We start from the raw sequence: 24,400 nt of genomic DNA, 5'->3' as shown, positions 1-24,400 counted from the left end.
GTTCACACAGTGTAAACTCTGCATTCAGCATCGCGCCCTCTGTAGGCTGGAGCCGGAGAAACACCAGAATAACACTTGCGTTAAGATTTACGGCTGCTGATTGGCTAGTTCTGGACTAGCCATCTAAGGTTGTGATTGGCTGAGAGGTATGTCATTCACTGCGAATCCTCGTTTCTATCGGTGGACTTCAGCAGGAGACTAAGAGGACACTACAATATCCTGTAATATCCAAGTCGTGGAACAGACTGTAATCAGGTAAGAAAATTGTTTTTATAATAGAATAATAGACTAAGTTTTCTTTTCAAATTGCTGGAGTTAAATGCAAATTCCAAGGGGTGTACCCATACATAAAATGCACGGTTCGATACAAACTTCGGTTTTGGATTCATGGTTCGGTGAAATTTCGGTACAGCAGGGAAAACAGAATATGTTTTTAAATTATTTATTTTTAATACTGAGACCACCAACTCATTTATAAGATTAAAATCTGTCGACGTGTCTGATTAACAAAACCCAAGAGACTTTTATTCGCACATTGTAAAAATAAATATGTAAAATAAATAAAAACATCTAAAATAAAACATCATAACTATAATGAAAAACTTCGGTTTTGGATTCGTGGTTCGGTGCAATTTCTTTACAGCAGGGAAAACACAATCCAATTGTCGCCTACTTCCGAGTATGGCCGCAGTTACGTAGCGATAATTTTTATGCCAGGTTAGAATTTTCTGGCAGAGCTGCTTAAATGCCATACGGAGAATAACTTGCGGAGGTTGTTTCTGCCTTTCTCTGGTCGCACATACACTTGGATGATGTCGTCTCAAATCAGTTAGCATGTCGGATATGTTTCCAGCAACCGAGTTGGGTATAACGGAGCCGGGAGACTGTCTTGGTCTCGCCGATTATACACTCTCCAGTGCTGGTGTACCGAAGTGATGTACCGAACTCTACGTGACGAATACGTGCACCGGCACTGCCTACACATTCCTAATCCCTGTTAATACGGAAGCATTATCTGCATTGCTTCGAAATTTACAATAAATACCAGATTGTCGATCGTATTCTGTTTCAAAGGTGAACACTATGTAGTCATTAAGTGCAGATAAAGCGATTTCATTGTGTAAATATTGCACCGAGGATGATTCGGTGTCGTGCGATAAGTCCTTAGGATAGTATGGCTGTATCTGTGCTCTTTAGGTTAGCTCATATCCAGAATTCATTTGGTAAATTCGATTTCCCAACAAACTTTATTAGTCATTCGTTCTTACTGAATTACATTTGTAGAATAAAAGGGATGTCATGCATTAAATATCTGCTTAAAACATAAACTAAATAATATAAACTGAATATATGAATAAACATCAATCATTCTTCACAGGAGGAGATGGCTTCTTCGAAGTTGAGAAGTAGAAAACTTTCTCCAAAACAAGAGGCTGCATATTTTATATCTGCATGTAAAGACAAAGATGGACTTTATGTGAAATATATAAATTCATATAAAGGTAAATTTAAAGTTTGTGTACGAATATTTGATTTTATCCAGGGTTTTTTTGTGTATTAATGTTATGGTGCTTATTGTTAACAGGGATCATCGTGCAGGAGCATTCGAGGCTGATCTTAATCTAGTGTTTGCTATCTCTTGTAGGCCGTGGGGTATACAGCAGATTCCATTTTGAGAGGGGAGATTTTCTTCTGGAATACAGAGGGCAACTCATCAGCAGGCATGAATGTGAAAGTAGACAGAAAATATATCATGATGCCCTCAAAGTGTTCATGTTTGAATTTTATTTCAATGGAAAATTGTTTTGGTATGTATGACATTGCATGTTCTTTAACATAATATAAGCCTTTGGTGACTGCTGACATACTCATTTTTAAATGTCTTTAGTGCTCTGATATTTACTAGAATATGGTAGTTTTTCTGACTTTTCACTTTATGTGATACAGCATTGATGCTGCCCGAGACGATGGCTCCCTTGGGAGACTGGTGAATGATGACCATGTTAGCCCAAACAGCAAAATGAAAAAAATCACCATATCAGGAAAGCCCCATCTATGTTTATTCGCAACCAGAAGCATTAGTCCTGGAGAAGAAATTACATATAACTACGGTGACTCTGACTGGCCATGGAGATGCAAGGTATTTAGACATGAAAGAACCATTTAGAAATAATCATCCTTCTGCAAAAGAAGGGTGAAATCCAGATATGTTACTTAAGTGATTAAAAGTATTTTCATTAGTTTATATTCTTTTTCTCAAGCCTTTCTCATTGACAATGATTATCGTATATCATAATATATAACTAATATTTACAGGTGGCTACTGAAAAAGACCAACTGCACCCAAAAGAGCAGAGCACATCAAGTGAGGTAGGGAGGACAGGGAAAGTAATTCAGTTAAACTCTTGTATGTGTGATTATTAGGTTTAAGTAGTTGGAGATATAGATGTGTGTTGAATGAGGATATGCAGAGAGAATGCTGGTAATTCTCTGTCCCTGCAAAAGGGAGATCAGCGTGTGAAAGTGTGCTTGACAAAAGCATTGTCTGTGAGGATATGGTGTTGATGAGAACTGCAGAGATTACTGGGATTTTGTGTTTGAACATTGTGTGAAACAATGCTTAGATATTAGAAATGCAGTTCTGTCAATGATAGTTTTATGTAATTTTTTTTGTACTGATTTAGTTGTATAGTTTTGCTTATGTGTGGTAGGAGCATTTAATTGACTGTTAACATTCTGCTCTCTCCAGCATTCCTACCATGTGCAGTATGGAATTATATTTTTATTTGTGTTTCTAGAACATAACCGATGTGGGAATGACTACGAATGTCCAGTTGTTGCCAGAAGGACAGCATGCAGATGTCCTAAGAGAAGAGACAGAAGAGGTAAGTGTGTAAACACAAACCTAGTTTGGCGGTACACTAGGTTTTAAGAGGACCCTGCAAATGTGTTTCGGCGTAGAGTTTTATCAGTTGTGTGTGTATATAGTGTTTGACAGAAACATGGACTCGGGGGTCTTCTTAATATGAAGCTGTAATTTATGTCATAGATGGCCTTTTGCTGTGTTTTTGAGTGGGTTCACCACACTGGAACATAGACCACTTATAGCAAGCAGTGTTTTGCATGAAATATTGTTCTGAAAACTATTTTGTAGGCTGTTTCTGAGGGAGACCCCTGTGCCAATACTCTGATGGATACCTCATCACTTAGCAAAGAAATGGAACAGGTAATTTGCATTATGTGCCATGCATTAGGAGCTTAGATATTAGAAATGCAGTTCTGTCAATGATAGTTTTATGTAATTTTTTTGTACTGATTTAGTTGTATAGTTTTGCTTATGTGTGGTAGGAGCATTTCATTTACTGTTAACATTCTGCTCTCTCCAGCATAACTACTATGTGCAGTATGGAATTATATTTTTATTTGTGTTTCTAGAACATAACCGATGTGGGAATGACTACGAATGTCCAGTTGTTGCCAGAAGGACAGCATGCAGATGTCCTAAGAGAAGAGACAGAAGAGGTAAGTGTGTAAACACAAACCTAGTTTGGCGGTACACTAGGTTTTAAGAGGACCCTGCAAATGTGTTTCGGCGTAGAGTTTTATCAGCTGTGTGTGTATATAGTGTTTGACAGAAACATGGACTCGGGGGACTTCTTAATATGAAGCTGTAATTTATGTCATAGATGGCCTTTTGCTGTGTTTTTGAGCGGGTTCACCACACTGGAACATAGACCACTTATAGCAAGCAGTGTTTTGCATGAAATATTGTTCTGAAAACTATTTTGTAGGCTGTTTCTGAGGGAGACCCCTGTGCCAATACTCTGATGGATAACTCATCACTTAGCAAAGAAATGGAACAGGTAATTTGCATTATGTGCCATGCATTAGGAGCTTAGATATTAGAAATGCAGTTCTGTCAATGATAGTTTTATGTAATTTTTTTGTACTGATTTAGTTGTATAGTTTTGCTTATGTGTGGTAGGAGCATTTCATTTACTGTTAACATTCTGCTCTCTCCAGCATAACTACTTTGTGCAGTATGGAATTATATTTTTATTTGTGTTTCTAGAACATAACCGATGTGGGAATGACTACGAATGTCCAGTTGTTGCCAGAAGGACAGCATGCAGATGTCCTAAGAGAAGAGACAGAAGAGGTAAGTGTGTAAACACAAACCTAGTTTGGCGGTACACTAGGTTTTAAGAGGACCCTGCAAATGTGTTTCGGCGTAGAGTTTTATCAGCTGTGTGTGTATATAGTGTTTGACAGAAACATGGACTCGGGGGTCTTCTTAATATGAAGCTGTAATTTATGTCATAGATGGCCTTTTGCTGTGTTTTTGAGCGGGTTCACCACACTGGAACATAGACCACTTATAGCAAGCAGTGTTTTGCATGAAATATTGTTCTGAAAACTATTTTGTAGGCTGTTTCTGAGGGAGACCCCTGTGCCAATACTCTGATGGATAACTCATCACTTAGCAAAGAAATGGAACAGGTAATTTGCATTATGTGCCATGCATTAGGAGCTTAGATATTAGAAATGCAGTTCTGTCAATGATAGTTTTATGTAATTTTTTTGTACTGATTTAGTTGTATAGTTTTGCTTATGTGTGGTAGGAGCATTTCATTTACTGTTAACATTCTGCTCTCTCCAGCATAACTACTATGTGCAGTATGGAATTATATTTTTATTTGTGTTTCTAGAACATAACCGATGTGGGAATGACTACGAATGTCCAGTTGTTGCCAGAAGGACAGCATGCAGATGTCCTAAGAGAAGAGACAGAAGAGGTAAGTGTGTAAACACAAACCTAGTTTGGCGGTACACTAGGTTTTAAGAGGACCCTGCAAATGTGTTTCGGCGTAGAGTTTTATCAGTTGTGTGTGTATATAGTGTTTGACAGAAACATGGACTCGGGGGTCTTCTTTATATGAAGCTGTAATTTATGTCATAGATGGCCTTTTGCTGTGTTTTTGAGCGGGTTCACCACACTGGAGCATATACTACTTATAGAAAGTAGTGTTTTGCATGTACATTAGGTTTTAAGAGCATCGTGCAAATGTTTCAGCATGTCATAAATGGTCTTGTACAGTGGTTTTAAATAAGTTCGCAACAATAATGCCATAAGGATGCACTGGATGGTCATGGAGAATACTAGATTACTGATGAGTGACTTTAATTATTAATTCCACTAGTTGCTACTTAGAATATATATAATATTCCTTAGTTTTCTGTAATTAAAATAGCTTTTGATGAGTGGCACAAATTTAAAAATAGAAATAGATCTGCAAGACCTAAGTCTTACAGTACTATTGTTCAACTGATTCAATCACGTGAACTTCAGCTGATTATCTATGGGTCACCAGATCAGCAACCATAAGCATCTACTGTGTTTAGGAATAAGCATCTACTGTGTTTAGCTTATTTAGTTTATTTTAGTTTATTTTGCACTTTGTGTATTGTAGGAGCACAAAACGCCAAACTGATTCTCAGTTGAATTGGGACAGTGGGGAGGTACAGACACCATTTAATTGAAGCTGTTGAACTGTATGTTACATGTTATAGTTTTCTAGTTTTTGTAAACGATTTCATGACCTCTCTATATCTCCTTAATGATTCACTAAGTTTATTTATTCATATACTCCAATGAGTAGAAATATTACTTCAAGAAGCTGGCACATGGGGCGGTATGGTGGTGCAGTGGTTAGCACTGTTGCCTCACACCTCTGGGACCCAGGTTTGAATCTCCACCTGGGTCACATGTGTGCGGAGTTTGCATGTTCTCCCCATGTCGTCGTGGGGTTTCCTCCGGGTACTCCGGTTTCCCCCCACAGTCCAAAAACATACTGAGGCTAATTGGAGTTGCTAAATTGCCCATAGGTGAGCATGAGTGAATGGTGTGTGAATGTGCGCTGCGATGGGCTGGCCCCCCATCCTGGGTTGTTCCCTGCCTCGTGCCCATTGATTCTGGGATAGGCTCCGGGCGACCCAGTAGGATTAGTGGTTTGGAAAATGGATGGAAGCTGGCACAAATAATTGCAAGAGTTGTTTCTGTTCCCATAAGCATGTGTTTTATGCATTGACATTGTCTGAGAGGTCAGTGATCTTGGTCCTAAGCCTGCCCAAATTATGAATTATGACAATGATTCTAGCAGTTTTTATTGACTGCTGGTCTAGATATTATTTTTTGTGTTTATCTGAACTTCTTCATTTAATCTGTTTTGAAGGTAGCCACCAAACTTGATTTTTGCAAGACAGGGGGTCACAGATCATCATTTCCAAATGAGAATGTTGAGAAGGTAATGCAAGGTTTTAATTATACTTGACATGTAGGTGTGCCATCTACAGAATTATAGTGAGATATTGTGATTTTTAGTGTCATTTTTAAAAAGCCTTTAAGAATTCCCACTCAGAATGTAATTTCCTTTTTGTTTTGTTCAGCAGCCCTGTAAGCATGAGGTCATCCATGCAAATTTTTCAAGCATGGACAAATGTTCTGCATGTTTTGGACCTGTGGCGCCACTCAAGTGGATTGGTCTGAGGTGTAAAGGTCAGTAACAGTCCTTGCAAGTATTTAAGATAGTAAGTAATATTATGCAGGTTTTTTTAAAGTGTTTCTTATGCAGTATTTGTCAAATTGTTACTTTGCTAGATTAGTGTCATTGAAGGTGATTTTGGATTGGTGGAGAAAAACTGGAAGGTGTAATTCAGGTAGTAAAGGTAGCATTTGCCCTGTGTTCTCTGACTTTGAATTGGGAATGTTAACACTAAATTAATTAATGATTGCCAAAGTTCAGATTGTCTGATCACCAGTCTCAGTTAGATGATTCATTTCCCATAAACACAAAGTGATATGAAGAGGTTTTATCATTCAAGCCAGGAATGTTTTTACTTGTGTATATGAAGGCACAGTAGTAGGAATATACCACAAGAATGCACCATAATAATACACAGAAACACCTCCAACAATGAAAAAAGGAATGCTGCTTTATCTGACAGTTATGCCATGCATTGCAAAATGTGCAGTGCAGAGTAACATTTGTATGGGTTAATGAGCCCTCAAATACAAGCATAAACAATGTGTTGTTTATATACTTAACTAATTTAACACCATAAACCAGTATACCTTTTCTATCACAAATAATGAAAAACCCCATATCTGAAGTCTCTCTACAGGCTTTTTATATAACCCAGGTTACTGCCAGTTATCTTCTTTGCAGTGCACTTTGTCTTGTAGAGTAGTTGAGTACAAACTTCCCATTCAAATATTTGTTACTTCACAGCATCCTAAAGATAACTCACTATTTGCAAACATGATTGCTGTTAAGACCTGGCATTAGCTATTCATCAAAAAACTTTACTTTTCTGTCTCAAAATTACTTGGTAATATTGAGACAATGTATTGAGAGGTAATATTGAGAGGTAATATTACTTGTGTTTCATGAATCCTAATTGTGAGGAAGTGTATAAGCCCTGGAATCATCGCTTATGACTAAACTGTTTTATATTGTTACATATGTAATTATCATCCATAGACCCAATGTTAAACTGGCACTTTTTTAGCTAGGGCATTCTTTGTTTTTACATTTTTATTTATATAGTGCTTTTACATAAACTCAAAGACGCTTTGGTATTTTGTGTGTGTGTTTTTGTTATGCCTATCAGTTAAGGGTTTATCTAATCATGGCCTAATAGGGGTTGATTGTGGATTAAAGGAATTAGCCACAATTTGTGTCCCTATTTTAAATACATTTGAAATATGAGTACAATTTATTTCTCTCTTATAGTGTGCTCTAAATTTTGGCACAAGAACTGCTTTGCAAAATTTGAAAAGAATGATGAAGAACCACTTTCATGGGTGAGTACAGTATATTTACAGTTTTACTTATGAACCATCTCTCTTCACAAATGCTACATAGTGATTTTCTCTTTTCTGATACTAGGATATAGGATTTTCAAGTTCTGATGAGGAAGTGTCACTCTCAGATGAGGAATATGTCCCAGACTCAGACAGTGAATCGTGCAGTTCAGTGGAGTTAGCAGCAGGATATGTAAACAATGTCCAAAACAAATGTTCCTCAAATGAACAGAACGTGAAAGTTGCCACCTCAGAGTGCACCAAATCTCAGAAAACAAAGTTGAACCAGGAAGGTGTAAGCAAAGGTTCACAGTATTTGAAGGCCAGGAAAGTGTCTTGTTTAAATGAGGATGATTTATTTTGTTGTCTGGAGGAGTTGACAAGTGGAGAATCAGACAATGAGTCAGACAGTTCTGCAGAAGGGACAGATTTACTTTCAAGCACCAGTCAAGTTAAACGCCTTTCAGAGATCAAAAGATCATCAAAAGTTGACGCTTTAATTAATAGATCAGATCGTGTTTCTTTGCCCAGAAAAGACCATAAAACACCTACAAGTGAACAGCAGTTGGAAATAATAGGTGGTACTAGTGCACTTGATTTGCCTGGAGATTATAAGGATGTATCAGTGGCAGGAGCAAAGGGTAACATGGCTGGAGCTGAGAAATGTCTTCAATCATCAGACATTTCTTGTTCTGAAAATAAGAATTACTGTTACATTTGTGGGAAACCACAGTCAAAAATATCTCGTCATTTAAAAACCCATTTGACTGAAGTTGAAGTTGCAGAAGCACTGTCATTTCCAAAACGCTCAAAAGAACGCAAAAGACTACTAGAAAAAATTCGGAACAAGGGGAACTATCGGCATAATTCCAATGTATTAGAGAAAGGAAATGGGTTGCTTAAAGTAAAACGAAGGCCAAACAAAGATTGTGATTCAAAACAGTTTGTGCATTGTATGTACTGCAAAGCAATGTTTGGGCGTAAAGAACTATGGCGACATGTGAGAAGATGTTCCTCAAAGCCAGGTTCAGTAAGTGAACATCAGGGACGGACCAGAGTGTTGGGTTTGGCTGCCATGGCAGAGTCTACATCTTTGCAGCAGATATCTGGAGGAGTTTGGAAGCTCTTGAGTGCAATGAAGCAAGATGACATATCTTCTGTTGTACGCAATGACTTCTGCATTCTTCAGCTAGCGCAGTCATTCTTCAACAAACATGGAAATGACCCTACCAAGTTTGAATATATTCGTCAGAAGCTTCGAGAAATTGGGAGGTTTTTGATAACATTGCGCAGTGAGTCCTCTATATACAGCCTTGAGGAAGCTATAAAACCAGCTAATTTCCAGCATGTTATTGAAGCTGTGAAGAAAGTGTCAGGTCATGACGAAGAAAAAAACTACTACCAAAGGCCAAGCCTAGCATTGAAATTGGGCCACACATTGCAAAAGGTCTGCGAGCTCATCCACTGCAGAGGTCTAATGGCAGAAGATGAAGAGTTAATTAAGTCAACTGAGACATTCAGAAAGCTATATACCACCAAGTGGTCTGAGCTAATATCACACAGGGCTTTAAGCACAATGAATGAAGCAAAATTCAATAAACCGTCAACACTGCCTTTCACTCATGATGTTCAGCTCCTTCATAAACACCTGGAAACTACTGCCAATGCAGCATCTGAAAACCTGAAAAAAACATCATCATCACAAAGTTATGCAGAACTTGCAAAAGCTACCCTTGCAAGGGTAATTATTTTCAATCGTAGGCGTGCCGGTGAAGTATCTAAAATGCAGCTCAAAAGCTTCCAGGAAAGAGAGAACACACTACTTCACGCAGATGTTGCAGTAGGTCTTTCCAAATTTGAGCAGAAACTCTGTAGTCATTTTAGTAGAGTTGAAATCAGAGGTAAAAGAGGTCGAAAGGTTGCTGTCCTCCTCACACCAGATATGGTAGATGCCCTAACACTTCTGGTGAATAAAAGAACAGAGTGTGCGGTTCAGGATAACTGCTTCTTGTTTGCTAGACCCAAATGCCAGAGTCATTACAGAGGTCAAGATTGCTTGCGGCTCTATGCAACTCAGTGTGGTGCTCAAAATCCACAACATCTCAGGTCAACACATTTGCGCAAACACGTGGCCACTCTATCACAAATTCTTAATTTGAAAAACAATGAATTAGATCAAGTTGCTGACTTCTTGGGGCACGATATTCGTGTACACCGTGAGTATTACAGGCTTCCAGAAGCGACAACTCAGCTGGCAAAAATATCCAAACTTCTGCTTGCTATGGAAAAAGGGTGTCTCCCTAACTTTCAAGGCAAATCACTCGATGAAATTGAAATTGAAGGTACGCTTTTGTACAGTATCTACTTCTATGTCCTTTTCATGATAAATATGTGAAATCTGAGCACATTTATCTGGATTGGTTAACTATATGCACCTCAGATACTTTTAAAACATGAGCATAATATGTTTTGTAGCATCATTGTCCCAGTTTAGTTCAATTTGATTTCTTTGTTTAAGATGAGATCAACTTAACTGATGGCAGTGATGGAACTGAACCTGACAGTGATACAGAGGATGCTACCTTGGGCACACCAAGACTGAATGGTATTTTTAAAGTATTTTCATGCATTCTGCAGTGTTAGCAGCATATTCAGTTTATTTTTCTTCCATGTTCTACTAGAATTGTTTGCATGTATACTGACTGAGCAGTTCCATATTCTTACAGAAAGTCAAAGCATTCAGCCAGCTACAGAAGATAATGCTGGAGGCTCAACAGATTCCATCAGTGGTAACTTTCAGTATAATTCCGATTTTTTTATGGAAAGAAGCTTGATTACCGAGACAATAAGTTTGTCCACTGCTAAGTGGTATATTTGGCTGGCGTTGTGGCACATCTTACACGTTGCCATAGATTCTGATGCTTTTGGGACTTGTGGCAACATGAATGGTGTTCCCCAAAGCCATTTGTAGTAAAGGAGTGAGGAAGGGTCTGGGTTTTTGGTTTGCCTGCCAGAATCTCACAGGAGATGTCTCAAGGGGTTCGTATAGCTAGAGAAGACAATGCAACAGTTGTGACGTGTAGGATGGAGACTGGCAGTGGTGAACTCTTGTCTGTAAGATTCTCATCCTTCCTCCAAGGTTTATAGCTGGTATCAGCATCTATATATTAAAGACCAATTTAACTATGCCCAAGTTCTTGTTCAGGCATGCCCTACTAGGAAGTGAATCTATGTTGGGATTTTTTGGCAGGTGATCAGTGGCAAGAAAACCTTGTAGTCTGTACAATCATCATAAGAGTAAAGCAACACAACTGAGTCAGGACTTTTGTCACAGGTCTCTAGGGAGGTCATTTTTCTCAGTGAGTTTTAGTGGTGGGGGACCTTTGCTGAAAAAGAGCCATATGGAGAGCTACTCTGGATCAATCTGGATTTCCCTCTGTCTCCCATCAAGTAACATTCATGTAGTGACATTCATGCTGTTTCTCTTATTTGCAATATTCTATGTGTTGAATTCTTGCCTTATTTAGCCAGTTAATATGTGTAATTAATTTGGGTATGACCTGGGTATGAATCCATCTTTAAACCATTGTGAAGCTCAGCTTTCTAAACCTTGGATAACATAACTTTTAAATGTCTGTGTGCTAATTAAATGGAATAATGTTAAGTTTAACATTACTACAGATTATAGCACAGGAATTCTGGTGTCATTCTTCATAAATGACTATTTTTATATCCTTTGTAATTAATACACAAATTTAGCTTTTCGATACAGGTTGTATGCATTCTTTACTGAAAGAACTGCCCTACACATGCAACTGTAGTAAATTATATCCCAGCTCAACATTATCATTCTCAGCAATCTCATGTATAACTACTTCAGTTATTTGTATGTGTTTGCATCTAAATAATACTGACTGATTTGTTTTTTTTCTGTGACAGTGGGCCAGGTTTTTACAGCAGCAATTAAAACCTCAAAGAAGAAGTCGCGAACACAGTGGTCAAAACAGGAGGTGACAGCTGTATTGAAACATTTTAAAGATCATATAACCAAAGGAAAACTGGCAACAATGGCAGAGTGTCAGCAGTGCAAGTCAGCTGAGGACCCTGTTCTGGCAGGGCGCACTGTACAAAATATAAGAGATTTTGTTAGAAATAGAGGGATCACACTAAAAAGGAAAACCATGTCTAATTGAATATATATTATTTTCTATAGAGGCAAAAATGCCAAGGAGAAAAATATTGTTTATTTCTAATTTTTGGGGAGTAAAGAATTTGCCCTCGTGTCATGCACTCTTAAGTTGCAGAAAGTCTTTTGTTACAAGTTATAATAAAAAATTAATTATTTTAATATTAATATTTTAATTTCACGTTAGTACTTGTGCATAAGTAATCTGCATTTCATTAATCAGGAAAAAAGTCATTTTTGTTTTTGTGCATATTCGAGGTCCAATAAAACATCACTGACCTTCTAGCACAGTGAATGGACATGTTTGTGTGTGTGTTCATTTGATGTCCTGGAAAATCATGTATGACCTCACAAACAATGTTCTCGTCGTAGGAGGGAGTTTCTTGGGAGGTTCCCATATGCTACCATAGTGTCAGGTGGTAATGTAAAGAGCTTCATTTACTTTAGAATTAATATGAAGTGATATTTGTGTTGTGCAAAGCAAAATAATTTTTTTGATGTTTACAGCACTTCTCTAGAGCAAAGGGAAAGGTGGGTCCCCTAAAACCATGTTTCAACTGGTTTGGGAGGCAAAGTCCTCTTAAGACTTAAAAACCCGTATGTGTGTGTGTGTGTGTGTGTGTGCGTGTGTGTATGTGTGTGTGTGTGTGTGTGTGTGTGTAGACTTGTGTTCAGGGCCACAGCCTGCCCTATAGGTGACACAGGCAGTCTAATTAAGGGGTGCAAAAGAGCCAATGAATAAATCTAAAAAAACCCTCTGGTTGTATTCTGTAACACTATAGTTCATATTTCATTACTTTTCTTGTGTAACTACAGTAGTTAGCAGCCAGACACCCTGTACTACTGAAAGGTTCTAAATATAAATGAATTGACAAAATATGTTTTCTGCTGGTCTGGGGGGTGGGGGTGAGTGGCGCTCAGCACTATCTCGCCTAGGGTGCCAGAGCACCCAGGGGTGGTTTTGCTTCCTTTGTTCTTTGATCCAGTTTTTTTACTAATACGTTTAATTCATGCACTAATTCATGAATGAAGGAGGTCACGTGGTTCACGCGGCACTTTCTTTGCCATCACCCACAGAAGTAATAGTGTACAAATCTGCGTGAATAAAACATAATACTACATATTAAAGCATATTAAATGTGTATAAAACACATTATAAGTAGTTATAATTATATAGCTAAATTTTTGTCAATTTATTAATATAAAATTTTAATTGTTTGTCTTTAATATATTATCCATCCATTTTTGTTCCCGTTTTTACTCCGGACCCCCGTGACCCAGCATAATAATTATTACATAATATATCATTATTATTTTGTCACGTGTCTATACGTTACATGTGAAATCTTTTTAAGTGGGGGGGGGGGGGAAGAAGAGAGGGAGGGGTTCATGGTGGGAATTCGCAGGCTGCGCGTTCGCTTGTGAGAAATTAAGTGTCCGGACGTGTGCATGTTTGCGCGGGCGTGCGCGCCAGTGAGTGCCGCCGAAAGTACCGCTGCGCGGAGCCTCTTGCGCTAGTATGTGGCCAGGAGCTGCGGGTGCCTCCGCGGATGGAGCCGGAGGGCGCGGGGGACTGTGTGATCGTCGAAACCTCTATTTAACTAGGATGTCCGAGGTAAGACAGGCAAGCTGCCTTCAAATCCTTATCGTCACTTTATGAAGTTTTTGGAATTAAGGAATCCTTACAATATATGACTTTATTATTTTAGTGAATATAATTAAGCTGTGCATAATGGATTTTACTAGTTTTTTTATCGGCTTTTGCTTAAACACCATGCAAAGCTAGAAAGCTAAAATGGAAACTTTTATCGATCACTCTTCTTTTCTCAGAAGACCCATCAATCAGTGTTAACAGAAATCTTCGCACTGTCATTTTGTCTCTCGTGCATTTTTGCGGAGATTCCACTGATTTATCTCGGGAGTTTTTGAGCGGTCCCTGCCCAGCTTGCAGGTGCCGTTTCACGGCTGGCGGTGTACTGGTGTCGCCATCGGGCATTGGTTCGGTGCCCTTGTTAGTACCAGTTTGTCTTTGACCGTTCCGAGGTTGGCAATGGGGCCACAGGTTTGCTGGTAAGAAGTACGGCGCCTGGCTTGGAAAAACATAAAGGACATTTTCCCCTTTAATCACTATGAGGTTTCCGTTTAACCACTTGTTCTCTGTGCCACTGTCTCAGATGTTGCCTAATAAATGATTTTCAGCACGCAGAATAATTTGGTGCACAAACAGGTAGATAGATGCGGGTAAATCTGATAATGTTTATTCTAACGGTTTCGTAGTACCTTATTAATTATTTGTATTAGCAGTCAAATGGAGAAGACTCGGGGGAAAAAATATAGTTAGTTGGTGCATATAGCGACTAAGACCGTTCGGTGCTATTTTGTAAGGCCTAATTTTATGGTTTAAACATAGGTATCCTGTTTGTGAGACACTTTGTGTCCTAATATTACACCATGTTACAGGTTGTATTTCAATTTAAATTTATATAACATTTTCATGTATACTTATTTAACGACTTAGGCTTGAACTCATATTTTAAGATTAATTCTAATTAATTAATTACATGCTCGGGGTTTCATTTGGTATGTATCATTAATAGTTAAAGACGCGTCGTCTCTGCAGTAGGGGGGTCTTCTGTGAGTTTTCAGGGTCTTGGACAGCTCTAGCCCAATGAAAGCTTGGCTCTCGAGCTATTAGGATGAACGTATCATGTGTACACTTATAACGGGCAGCTTCCACAAGCTCCTTAACACGCAGTACCTCCCTAAACACTCAGAAGTTCACATTTAATATTTTCTCAGGAGTACAAAAACAAAGTTGCAACCTTTAGGTGTCAGAGGTTCCTCCGACGCAGCGCCACCTGCTGGTTGCTCCTTCCTGGTAATTGACACAGCATCGTGCCGTTGCGAAGGTTCACAAGGAGACTGTGGAAAAGCCGTCTGTTTGTTGAGAGGTTCAGCGAGCGTCAGTGGCCCTCAGCTCCCTGCTGTATCACCTGACTATGGAATCTCACACCGCAGAAGCTCGTGACTATCCATCACGTTACAGCCTGAACCCTGCGATGACATCCTGCAGGGCTGTGAAGTTTTTACAGCTCGTAGGTTGAGAACTTTCAGATGTTTGGACCTGGGGGTCCAGGCAGATAACATTCCCGTTATCTGCTGTCGATTGGTTTTTAGATGGCTAGTGATGTAGCTGAAGAGGAGATCGCCTGCATGTCACAGCTGGGCTCCGTAAGCAGAGGGGTCACTTGGCGGGAACCACAAATGTTTGCATTGCGGTGGCAAGACCTGATCTCTGGGTATGAACACATGGCGTGTGTGTGAGAGAATCTGTCTTAGTTTCAGGAGTTATTCCCGATAAACTTTACACAGCTGGGGGTTTTCTGGACACCGTGCTCTTTCTGGGAGAAGAATGAGGGCCGTTGGCACCGGATCCATTGACCAGCGCTGCCTGGCTGTTGCAAATTCTCAGAGGCTGCAGACAGCAAACTGGCATGTTCAGATTAAATCAGATAGGTATCATTCCTCCCTCCAGACGTGCAAATGACGTCTATTCAATTGGCTGCTCCCATCACACTTTTAGTTACAAAACAGCCGCAGTGTGTGATGCGCAGTCTGTTCTCACTGAGGAATGACTCCACTGCTACCCTTTTGCCCCAACATTCTGCGTAAAGGCCCAGTAATGTTAACATGGAGTTAGCATGACAGGGCTGACAGGCATCCATCTGAGTCCTAACCTCTAAGGCACGTGGAAAGACCCCATTAACAGCCTTCATTTTCGGGATCAATAGGAACGGTACGATAATTGCAGACTAGACAGGATGCACTTCCTGACACAAGTACTCTACGCTCCTAATTAAATTTAAAACCCACCAATAAACACGGTGTTACAAGGCAACAAACATAAGCAGCGTTGACACATTTCTGATACCCTGAGGGCCTTGGGTAATTTGTCATCCCACAGCTGGGTGTTGCAGGGTTGAGGCGCGCTGTCCGGCGTCACTTTCCCGGGGCGCACTATCGGGTGTATTCCAGTTGAAATTTCCATGTACAGTAGGAACTCAAAAATTCCAACTTCCCAGTTCAAATGGAACAGTGCAGCATAAGTGTTTGCTTAGCGGCATGTAAAACTCCCTGCACTGGGAATCTCCTGTTTTTGGCCAGATCTGTGTCACAGAGAATCTTGGAGATTAATTACAAACTGACTGATATAGGATGAATGGTTTAGAAAAGGCTACCAAAAGTGGAAAATGAGAGCTAGAGACAATCCCCAGGGACCAGTGGGCGGGGGGTGGGTCGGGGGGGGGGGGGGGGGGGGTGGTGAAGCAGCAACACGAGGTGTTATCCTTCTGCCTAAAAATAGCAAAAAAAAAAATCTGCATCTGCAGTGATACAGTTTTCCTTAAAAACCACCGCTTCATTGTGCCAATTATTTTGATCCCAGGTTTGCTCCCCATCTGTCTCACACTGCGTGCTCACAGCAGGCCTGTCACGAGTGCAGGTCGCATTCAGGTTCGTCTTTGGAAAGGAGCAGAGCCTGCACTGCACACGCCGCATCTCAGGGGACGGACTACCACTTGCAGTGCAACAGCACCCTCTAGGCGAAGAAGGCGTCAGCACATCTGCAATGCTCAGATACTCTTATCTTCCCCTCTGTTCCCAGGGGCTGGTATGGTGCTCAGACCAGACACAGAAAAATTATTCATCTAAATGGTACCATTTGAAAACATGGCCAGTGACCTGTGTGTTATCAGTAAGAACAGCTCGAGGGGCCCTGCTGTCGATCTTTCATTGTTTTTTGCATTAATGTGGGTGCCTCTGCCCTCCCCAGGCAATCTGCTGCACTCTGGTGGACTGTGGCTGTAAGAGCTTCAAACCAGGGAGGCTGAGAACACGGCAGTGTGACCACTGCCGGCACGGATGGGTAGCTCACGGTGAGCCCGACCGGTGACCTGAAGTGACCTCTCTCGTTATAATTTAAATAATTTGTGTGAATAGTTAAAAAAAAAACCTTTTGGTTTTACTTACCAGCATCCATCCTTCTATTCATCCATCCATCCATACATCTGCGTACCGGTGGGCCTGATTCCTAAGCCAGAATGCTGAGGGCAACGTCCTGCATGGGATATCAGGGATTTAGCTACCAGTGATGTTAAATATACCATATTTAAACCAAACTGACAGTTTTTATATATCTCTTCTATGTATATAAACATGCTAATGTATATATACACACACACACACACACACACACACACACACACACACACACACACACACACACACACACACACACATTGCTTACACAGTGTTTTGGGACGCTTGTTTAATTCTGTAAAAATATTGCACATTTACAGGTCTCATAAAAAAGTTCATTGACAAGTAATGTTTAACATATCTGCACATACATTGTACACAGACATCTTTTCATTAAATGTCTTAATTGTTTTTTACTCATTCAGTTCTGTTTTTGTCATTTCGCTATTAATTGCAGTTGTAGTAACTGGCTCCCAAAGGGATACTAAACACAAATATTTGATGTTTTATGTTATTGCAGAGTTGTTTTATTACTTGAAGTGAAGGTTTTACTTAAAACTACTGGCTGTTTCTAATGTGATTATTTTTTGTAAACAAATGAATAAAGTAATGATTTTTGTTATAAAGCCAATAAATATGCAAATTTTTAACTGAATTAAGAGTCCCAAGACTTTTTGTGAGCATTGTATACACACACGCGCACACACACACACACACACACACACACCTAGAGGTGGGTAAAATGCAGTTTGTAGCTGTACCTACCTGCCCAGGATCTTAGTGACCACACCGCCCTGCTGTCCTGATGCATGCCATGCGCTCTGCAGCTCTGAGCAGGCTGACAGCAGAGCGGCAGGCTGGCCCGGTGGAGGCAGTGCGGTCCGGGACAGCCTTCGACGTCTGCAGCCTGATGCTCTTCGGCACCCAGGCCATCCCAGTGCGGCTCAAGATCCTGTTGGACCGGCTGCTCAGCGTCCTGCGGCGGGACGAGGTGGGGCGCATCCTGGCTGCGCTGGGCTGGACGTTGCAGGACTACATGCGCGGATACATCCTGCAGGTGACCGTGCGGCCGACGCCAGCTAAAGGAAGAGCGTGCCTCCCTTGCAGCTCTGACACACATCTTCAGTCTTCAGCCCAACAAATGAATGATCGAACCAGTCTCTCTTTGCAGTGCGGTTCAGTTCCTGTATGCTGTAACTAGTCCTTCTTCGGAATAGGCCTCAGTTCCTGTATGCCGTAACGAGTCTCTCTTCGCTGTGCGGCTCAGTTCCTGTATGCCGTAACGAGTCTCTCTTCGCTGTGCGGCTCAGTTCCTGTATGCCGTAACGAGTCTCTCTTAGCTGTGAGGCTCAGTTCCTGTATGCCGTAACGAGTCTCTCTTCGCTGTGCGGCTCAGTTCCTGTATGCCGTAACGAGTCTCTCTTCGCTGTGCGGCTCAGTTCCTGTATGCCGTAACGAGTCTCTCTTCGCTGTGCGGCTCAGTTCCTGTATGCCGTAACGAGTCTCTCTTAGCTGTGAGGCTCAGTTCCTGTATGCCGTAACGAGTCTCTCTTCGCTGTGCGGCTCAGTTCCTGTATGCCGTAACGAGTCTCTCTTCGCTGTGCGGCTCAGTTCCTGTATGCCGTAACGAGTCTCTCTTCGCTGTGCGGCTCAGTTCCTGTATGCCGTAACGAGTCTCTCTTCGCTGTGCGGCTCAGTTCCTGTATGCCGTAACGAGTCTCTCTTCGCTGTGCGGCTCAGTTCCTGTATGCCAGAAGAAGAGTGCCATAATAAGCAGCTATGGTGCATGTTAAGGTCTGGGATATATCAGACAGTAAGCTAACATTTCATGTTCACAATCAACATGTTGAATGCAGAAGATATGGGCAGGAATAAAGATCTAAGTCACTTTGACGAGGGCCAGATCATTATGGCAGGTCTGGGTCAGAGCATCTCCAAAACGGCAAGGCTTGAGGGGCACTCATGGTCAGGCGTGGCGAGACCCTACTGAGGGTGGTCCAAGGAGGGGAAAACCATTAACTGCTGACAGCGTGTTGGGTGGGTAAGACTCATCAATATGGGATTTGAACAAAGGCTCTCCTTTCTGATAAAAACCAACAAAAGTGCTACTGGGGCACAAATGGCAGATCATTTTGATGATGATCACAAGAGTAATATGTCACGACACACAGGCATCGAGCCCTGCTGCAGAAGGGGCTACGTAGCCACGGAATGCACTTATCAGTCTTTGATATGCACTATTCTTACAAGATTCTTACATTACTGGCTCTACATAATGTTTGTCTGATAATACATGCATTTTCAAGTAGTTAATATAGGTTTGGGTCTGTCAGTTGTCAGTGCCAATTAAATGAAAAATAAATACGTGTGTAATTAAAGTATAACCCCTATTCTCCTGGGAGCACCATTATTCCCAGTGATATGACTGGGCTGTGTCATCTCCACTGGCTCTGCAGGATGTCACGGGAAAGATCTTGGACCGCTGGGCGATGATGACCTTCGAGGAGGAGGTTGCGACACTGCAGCAGTTCCTGCGCTTTGGTGAGACCAGGTCCATCGCGGAGCTCATGGCAGCCCAGGGGCGGCCGGCCGGTCCCTTGTCTGATCACGGCAGTGATTTATACATGGGTGCCATCCTCAAGAACAGCGACCCCTGCTGGCCAGGACACCCTGCTGCTGCCAGGAAGGAGCCTGCTGGGGAAAGACCTCCCTTCAACATGACATTGCTCACCAACATGACCTTTATGTTTCCTCTCCACTACCTGAGTTCAGCATCCACCCCACTACCATGTTCCTCCTCTGCTGCCAGGCTGTTCCAACCAGGGCCAGACCCAAAAGAGGAAGATCTAGACACGAAGAGCAACTTTGTTCTTTTTACCCCAGAAGAGGAAATGAACCGGCAACCTGGTCCAGCCAAACTAGCTGTCAGCGCTGCTTCCGAAACCCCTCTGACCTTTGACCCCATGCACATATTCCCCAAGAAAAAGACTAGAACTACGGAAAACAGCAGCAACAGTGGAGGTGGCTTCAAGAAGGGCAGGGTCTTCTGCAGCACCTGCAAGAAGACCTTCTACGACAAGGGCACGCTGAAGATCCATTACAATGCCGTGCATCTGAAGGTCAAGCATCGCTGCACTGTGCAGGGCTGCAACATGGTGTTCAGCTCACTGCGCAGTCGCAACCGACACAGTGCCAACCCCAACCCGCGCCTGCACGCACCCTTGAACCGCAACACACGGATGGGGACCCTAAGGGATGGCTCACACGCCAGTGAGCCATTGGGTGAGGAGAAGAGATCCATTATGAACAAGAGATCGAATACGGCTTCCATCTGCCCCCCAAAACAGGCCACCCCCACTGATGACACTCCTCATGCCTCTGCCCCCAAGCCACAGGGCAAAAGAGAGACACTGTCCATAAATCTGAGGACAAAACAGCCAACTGTGCCCCTCCACTGCAGTGACATAGGTTTTCCAGTGGAGGGTGCCATCATGCTAGGTGTCCACCCCTCCCAACCCACTGTGATCTCATCAGGTCCTGCGAATGAACAGCGCGCCCTCGGCCCTGTAACAAAGAAGAAGCCTCGCAAGTCAAGCATGCCCATTAAAATCAAGAGGGAGATTGTGGAGAGATGTTCGGACCACAAGGTGGCCACTGTGCGGGAGAATCTGGACCTGAGATTAAGCACAGAACTGAGCATCAGCATGGACACCACATCCTCTGACTCCACCAGGAATGATCATCTTAGTAAAATGTCACAGATACCTGGCCACAAGGGCAGTGCCTGTGAGCAACTGGAGAACCAGGCCCATGCTGAGGAGAAGTGCCAGCCAACCTCAGAGGGACTGTTCAGGATATTAACCAATCACATGCAAGACTCCGAGGCTTACACCAAGGACAGCATTGGTGACCTCCCTCACCTGGTGTGCCTCTGCCAAGGAAATGCACCCAACCATTGCATCCAGTCATCCGAAAGCTCATACACAATTAGGACACATTACTGCAGCGCCTGCGTAGAGCAGATGCACCTATGCGCCATGCACTGCTGCACTGCATTCGATCCCACCTGGGGAGGCATGCGCAGGTGAGACCTGCCTCATTACCCAAATACGGATGTCGTCTGTGCCTGCTTTCACATGGACGACACATTTGCTCCACTCCAGCCACCAAGATCTCCACTGCAAGGCTGCCCTGGTTTAGCTGCATTTCTGTGACTTCCATAGGAGTGGGGAGCCTGGGATTCACGGAATCGGCTGGATCCTGCATCATGTGGTAGCCAGCAGTGGACACTTCAGGCTAATGAAGTAAAGGGGTTTTAGGATCCCAGGGCCTAGCAATACTTCTTGCATCAGGAGCAGATCCTCCTCCAGCATCACCACGGCGACAGAATATCGGTTGTATGTTAAAAAAAATCATATCAAAGTTTGTTTACTTATCAAATCTACAACTTTACAGCAAACAGCAGTTGATGTAGGCAACGAAATAAGCTTGCAGTCAAGTGAAACTAAAGGTGTTTTTAAATCTATACACACCCACAGTGGATGAAGTAATGCATGCTGTTTCTGCACAGAACAAAGGTCTGTCTAAGGGAGGCTGTTTGCCTGACCTCTGGGGAGGCCATTAGTGCAAGTGTGTCTGTGAGTTTGCTTGTAAGTGTAATTGTAAGTGCAATTGTGAGTGTGATTGTGAGTGTAATATATATATATATATATATATATATATATATATATATATATATATATATATATATATATATATATATATATATATATATAGCGTGTGTGTGTGTGGGCACGCGTGTGTGTTTATATGTGTTGACTTGTGTAGAGCTACAGAATTGCTGTGATTAATAATGTAAATAAATAAAACTTGACAACACCACATATAGCCATATGGCTGCTGTTTCATGTTCCCTTGATAGCTGCTTTCACACCGAAGTAGCGGAACCTGGTCGCTGGCCCGTATCGACCTGGAGCTTTTGTAGCTCCTGGCCACTTTCGGGTGTCGTGTTCCCACTGCAAAACAGGAACTGGGATGTTTGTGCTTAATAAGCAAGGGAGATGCAAAAGGTTTGTGGGTTAAACTTCACACATTTCATACATCGCTACAGCACGATGCCAAGACAGGAAAAGGAAAAAAAGTTGTTTTGTTAGTTGAGTATAAAGAGTCACAGTCACAGAGTAACCACTGGTTGGGTGAAACAAAACCTTGGTCTGGACCTGTACTTTCCCCTTCTGTCTGAAATGGAATCATTTTGGGATTACTTGGATTACTTCCACAGCACCGCCGGCCAGGTAGGGTGGGGTTGTGGCAGTAAAACTTCTTGTCGGCTAATTTTACTGACTCTGAATAGCAGAACGGGGGCGGCATGGTGGTGCAGTGGTTAGCACTGTTGCCTCACACCTCTGGGACCCGGGTTCAAGTCTCCGCCTGGGTCACATGTGTGTGGAGTTTGCATGTTCTCCCCATGTCATCATGGGGTTTCCTCCGGATATTTCGGTTTCCCCCCACAGTCCAAAAACATGCTGAGGCTAATTGGACTTGCTAAATTGCCCGTAGGTGTGCATGTGTGAGTGAATGGTATGTGAGTGTGCCCTGCGATGGGCTGGCCCCCCATCCTGGGATGTTCCCTGCCTCGTGCCCATTGCTTCCGGGATGGGCTCTGGACCCCCCGTGACCCAGTACGATAAGCGGTTTGGAAAATGGATGGATGGATGAAAAGCAGAACAACAGATTTCTGTGACGTGCATCATTCACAGGTGTCAGGGAGCTGCTGTCAGTTTGCGGGAGGCTTCTGGAACATCCAGGAGCGGTTGGATGTCTGGAAAACCCTGCCATTTCCCTGCCTCTGTGGCTGAGGTTTGTCCCCCTGTACGTAGTGTATAATTTTGTACTACTTCACAAAGGAAGCATCACTGCACGGAGCCTTGCAAACAGCCACGAGTTTCAGAGACATCCTCACCTGGTTTGTCCATTTGGTTCCCTGAAACATGAGGTCCAGCTAGTCAGTCTGCCTGTGTTCATTTGACCTGACGGTAAACTCCGGAACTCAGCACACTCCCCAGTGACCCTGCAGCTGCCCACTGCAAATACGACCTTTCCCACTTACACACATACACACAGGTGAAATTAAATAATACCGCTGTAAAGGCAGCCTAAGAAATCCTGACAAACTGTATTAACTCATTGATTAAATCAATCTTCTTTCACCTGTGACGGTTGATGTGGCATCTCCTACCTTCCTATTGGCTAGTTTTAAGGCTGTGCAGATGCGATTAACTCTTTTTGTACTGCACAGAACTATGGTGTCTTTCACAAACATTAAACTGAATTTAGCCAGTACCAATGTTCAAGAAATATTGTACAGGAGGTGTATCTATTGACAATCGGTAAAAACTAGTGTCAAATTACAGAAATATGGAACACTTTACTGCATTAGTTGTACTTACAGAGAGGGCATGTGTTCAGCATATATGACACAGTATCAGGTTCTCCCGTTTTTACACTGTCAAGAGGACACTATCAACCGGTTGAAAGAGTTAACAACGTACTGAACTGTTATTAATGGTGCCAAGTTAACTTGCACAAATGTACTACTACTACTGAATTGCACAAGTCTACTTTTAAATCTACCGAAACATGGTGTGACCAACGGCTTTTCCCAGAGTTGGGCCGAGCGGACAGAGGTTAGACACACAATGGTTTCTTCAGAAGTCAGCACACAGTGAACCTCACTGAGGCGTCGTGATAAACGCCGTAAATCAGAAGCTGCCAGCCTGACCCATGTTACAGTAACACTGCGTTACATTGTTTTAGATTCTGCTCAGAAATACATTTTAGACGGAAACACCCTACAGTCTTTTTTCTCTGTTTGTGTTTGACAAAATTTCCCTCTGGGCATTTTGGCATCATCTACACTGGTTTAACTTTTCACAGAAATATTGATTGATGGGAAATTAAACATGGAAAACTGGGCCTTGTCAATCTATATTCCATATAAAAGTACTGGTTTGTAGTGAACCTGGAGTGTATCCCAGTGGGCCCTAGCCTGGGACACCGTGGGTGGTACGCCAGACTATCGCAGGGCCCACACAACAGGAAATTCAGGAGCACCTGCTTTCGTAATTACAGGCATTTGGACCGCAGGAGCAAACCCACGCCAAACACATACCGTTTGCTGGACGCTGCACTCTAAACAAGTCAGAATTGTCAAGTCAAAAAATCAATTGCTAATCCAAAGTGCTGTACAAAAAGGAGAATTCAAACTAACAAGACATACTACAACAAAACCGACTCAATTGCTATGTAAAATA

At 42.2% G+C, this 24,400-nt stretch overlaps 3 protein-coding genes and 2 long non-coding RNA genes across 10 annotated transcripts in view; 4 read left to right on the top strand and 1 right to left on the bottom strand.

The window, feature by feature from the left end:
- Positions 1 to 17,985, bottom strand: part of LOC125705891 (endophilin-A3-like) — a 42,786-nt gene extending 24,801 nt beyond the window's left edge. Inside the window, exons 1-2 of the mRNA XM_048972230.1 lie at positions 17,853 to 17,985; positions 17,079 to 17,166 (exon numbers count right to left, since the gene is read on the bottom strand). Coding sequence (XP_048828187.1) covers positions 17,079 to 17,084 — 6 coding nt within the window. The 5' untranslated portion in view covers positions 17,085 to 17,166; positions 17,853 to 17,985. The remainder of the gene's footprint in view (positions 1 to 17,078; positions 17,167 to 17,852) is intronic.
- LOC125705895 (uncharacterized) lies at positions 262 to 2,636 on the top strand. Its single transcript, XR_007381730.1, has 4 exons — positions 262 to 1,502; positions 1,646 to 1,808; positions 1,948 to 2,140; positions 2,317 to 2,636. It is a non-coding gene; the product is annotated as an uncharacterized LOC125705895 (long non-coding RNA).
- Positions 2,882 to 4,797, top strand: LOC125705896 (uncharacterized). Of its 2 annotated transcripts, none has more exons than XR_007381732.1 (5): positions 2,882 to 3,226; positions 3,436 to 3,863; positions 4,073 to 4,159; positions 4,429 to 4,500; positions 4,710 to 4,797. It is a non-coding gene; the product is annotated as an uncharacterized LOC125705896 (long non-coding RNA). The 2 variants fall into 2 exon arrangements; XR_007381731.1 differs by lacking the exon at positions 4,710 to 4,797 and having other exon boundaries at positions 3,436 to 3,522; positions 3,792 to 3,863; positions 4,429 to 4,532.
- LOC125705889 (uncharacterized) lies at positions 4,898 to 12,349 on the top strand. Of its 5 annotated transcripts, none has more exons than XM_048972223.1 (8): positions 4,912 to 5,520; positions 6,234 to 6,305; positions 6,451 to 6,556; positions 7,794 to 7,864; positions 7,950 to 10,206; positions 10,383 to 10,469; positions 10,591 to 10,653; positions 11,804 to 12,349. In XM_048972223.1, exons 3-8 carry the CDS (start codon positions 6,490 to 6,492, stop codon positions 12,055 to 12,057), a joined length of 2,799 nt encoding a protein of 932 aa, XP_048828180.1. In that variant the 5' UTR covers positions 4,912 to 5,520; positions 6,234 to 6,305; positions 6,451 to 6,489; the 3' UTR covers positions 12,058 to 12,349. The 5 variants fall into 5 exon arrangements, 4 of the variants coding, with proteins under 4 accessions (XP_048828181.1, XP_048828180.1, XP_048828179.1 ...); XM_048972222.1 differs by having other exon boundaries at positions 6,448 to 6,556; XM_048972224.1 differs by having other exon boundaries at positions 4,898 to 6,305; positions 6,448 to 6,556; positions 11,199 to 12,349.
- Positions 13,471 to 21,721, top strand: LOC125705894 (zinc finger protein basonuclin-1-like). Its single transcript, XM_048972235.1, has 4 exons — positions 13,471 to 13,665; positions 16,882 to 16,984; positions 17,915 to 18,144; positions 19,544 to 21,721. Exons 1-4 carry the CDS (start codon positions 13,570 to 13,572, stop codon positions 21,173 to 21,175), a joined length of 2,061 nt encoding a protein of 686 aa, XP_048828192.1. The 5' UTR covers positions 13,471 to 13,569; the 3' UTR covers positions 21,176 to 21,721.
- The last annotated feature ends 2,679 nt before the right edge of the window (positions 21,722 to 24,400 follow it).

This window comes from Brienomyrus brachyistius, chromosome 13 (genome assembly GCF_023856365.1).
Source record: "Brienomyrus brachyistius isolate T26 chromosome 13, BBRACH_0.4, whole genome shotgun sequence".
Taxonomy (NCBI): domain Eukaryota; kingdom Metazoa; phylum Chordata; class Actinopteri; order Osteoglossiformes; family Mormyridae; genus Brienomyrus; species Brienomyrus brachyistius.
The sequence above is the reverse complement of the archived record's forward strand: the minus strand, read 5'-3'. Positions and strand labels throughout refer to the sequence as shown.

Bases quoted from the DNA above. Each gene is read 5' to 3' on its own strand.
- LOC125705889 (XM_048972223.1), top strand. From the start codon at position 6,490: ATGGACAAATGTTCTGCATGTTTTGGACCTGTGGCGCCACTCAAGTGG. The intron at 10,207-10,382 runs GTACGCTTTTGT...TCTTTGTTTAAG, and splicing joins CGATGAAATTGAAATTGAAG to ATGAGATCAACTTAACTGAT. The intron at 10,470-10,590 runs GTATTTTTAAAG...ATATTCTTACAG, and splicing joins GGGCACACCAAGACTGAATG to AAAGTCAAAGCATTCAGCCA.
- LOC125705894 (XM_048972235.1), top strand. From the start codon at position 13,570: ATGTGGCCAGGAGCTGCGGGTGCCTCCGCGGATGGAGCCGGAGGGCGC. The intron at 13,666-16,881 runs GTAAGACAGGCA...TGCCCTCCCCAG, and splicing joins ATTTAACTAGGATGTCCGAG to GCAATCTGCTGCACTCTGGT. The intron at 16,985-17,914 runs GTGAGCCCGACC...TGCGCTCTGCAG, and splicing joins GCACGGATGGGTAGCTCACG to CTCTGAGCAGGCTGACAGCA.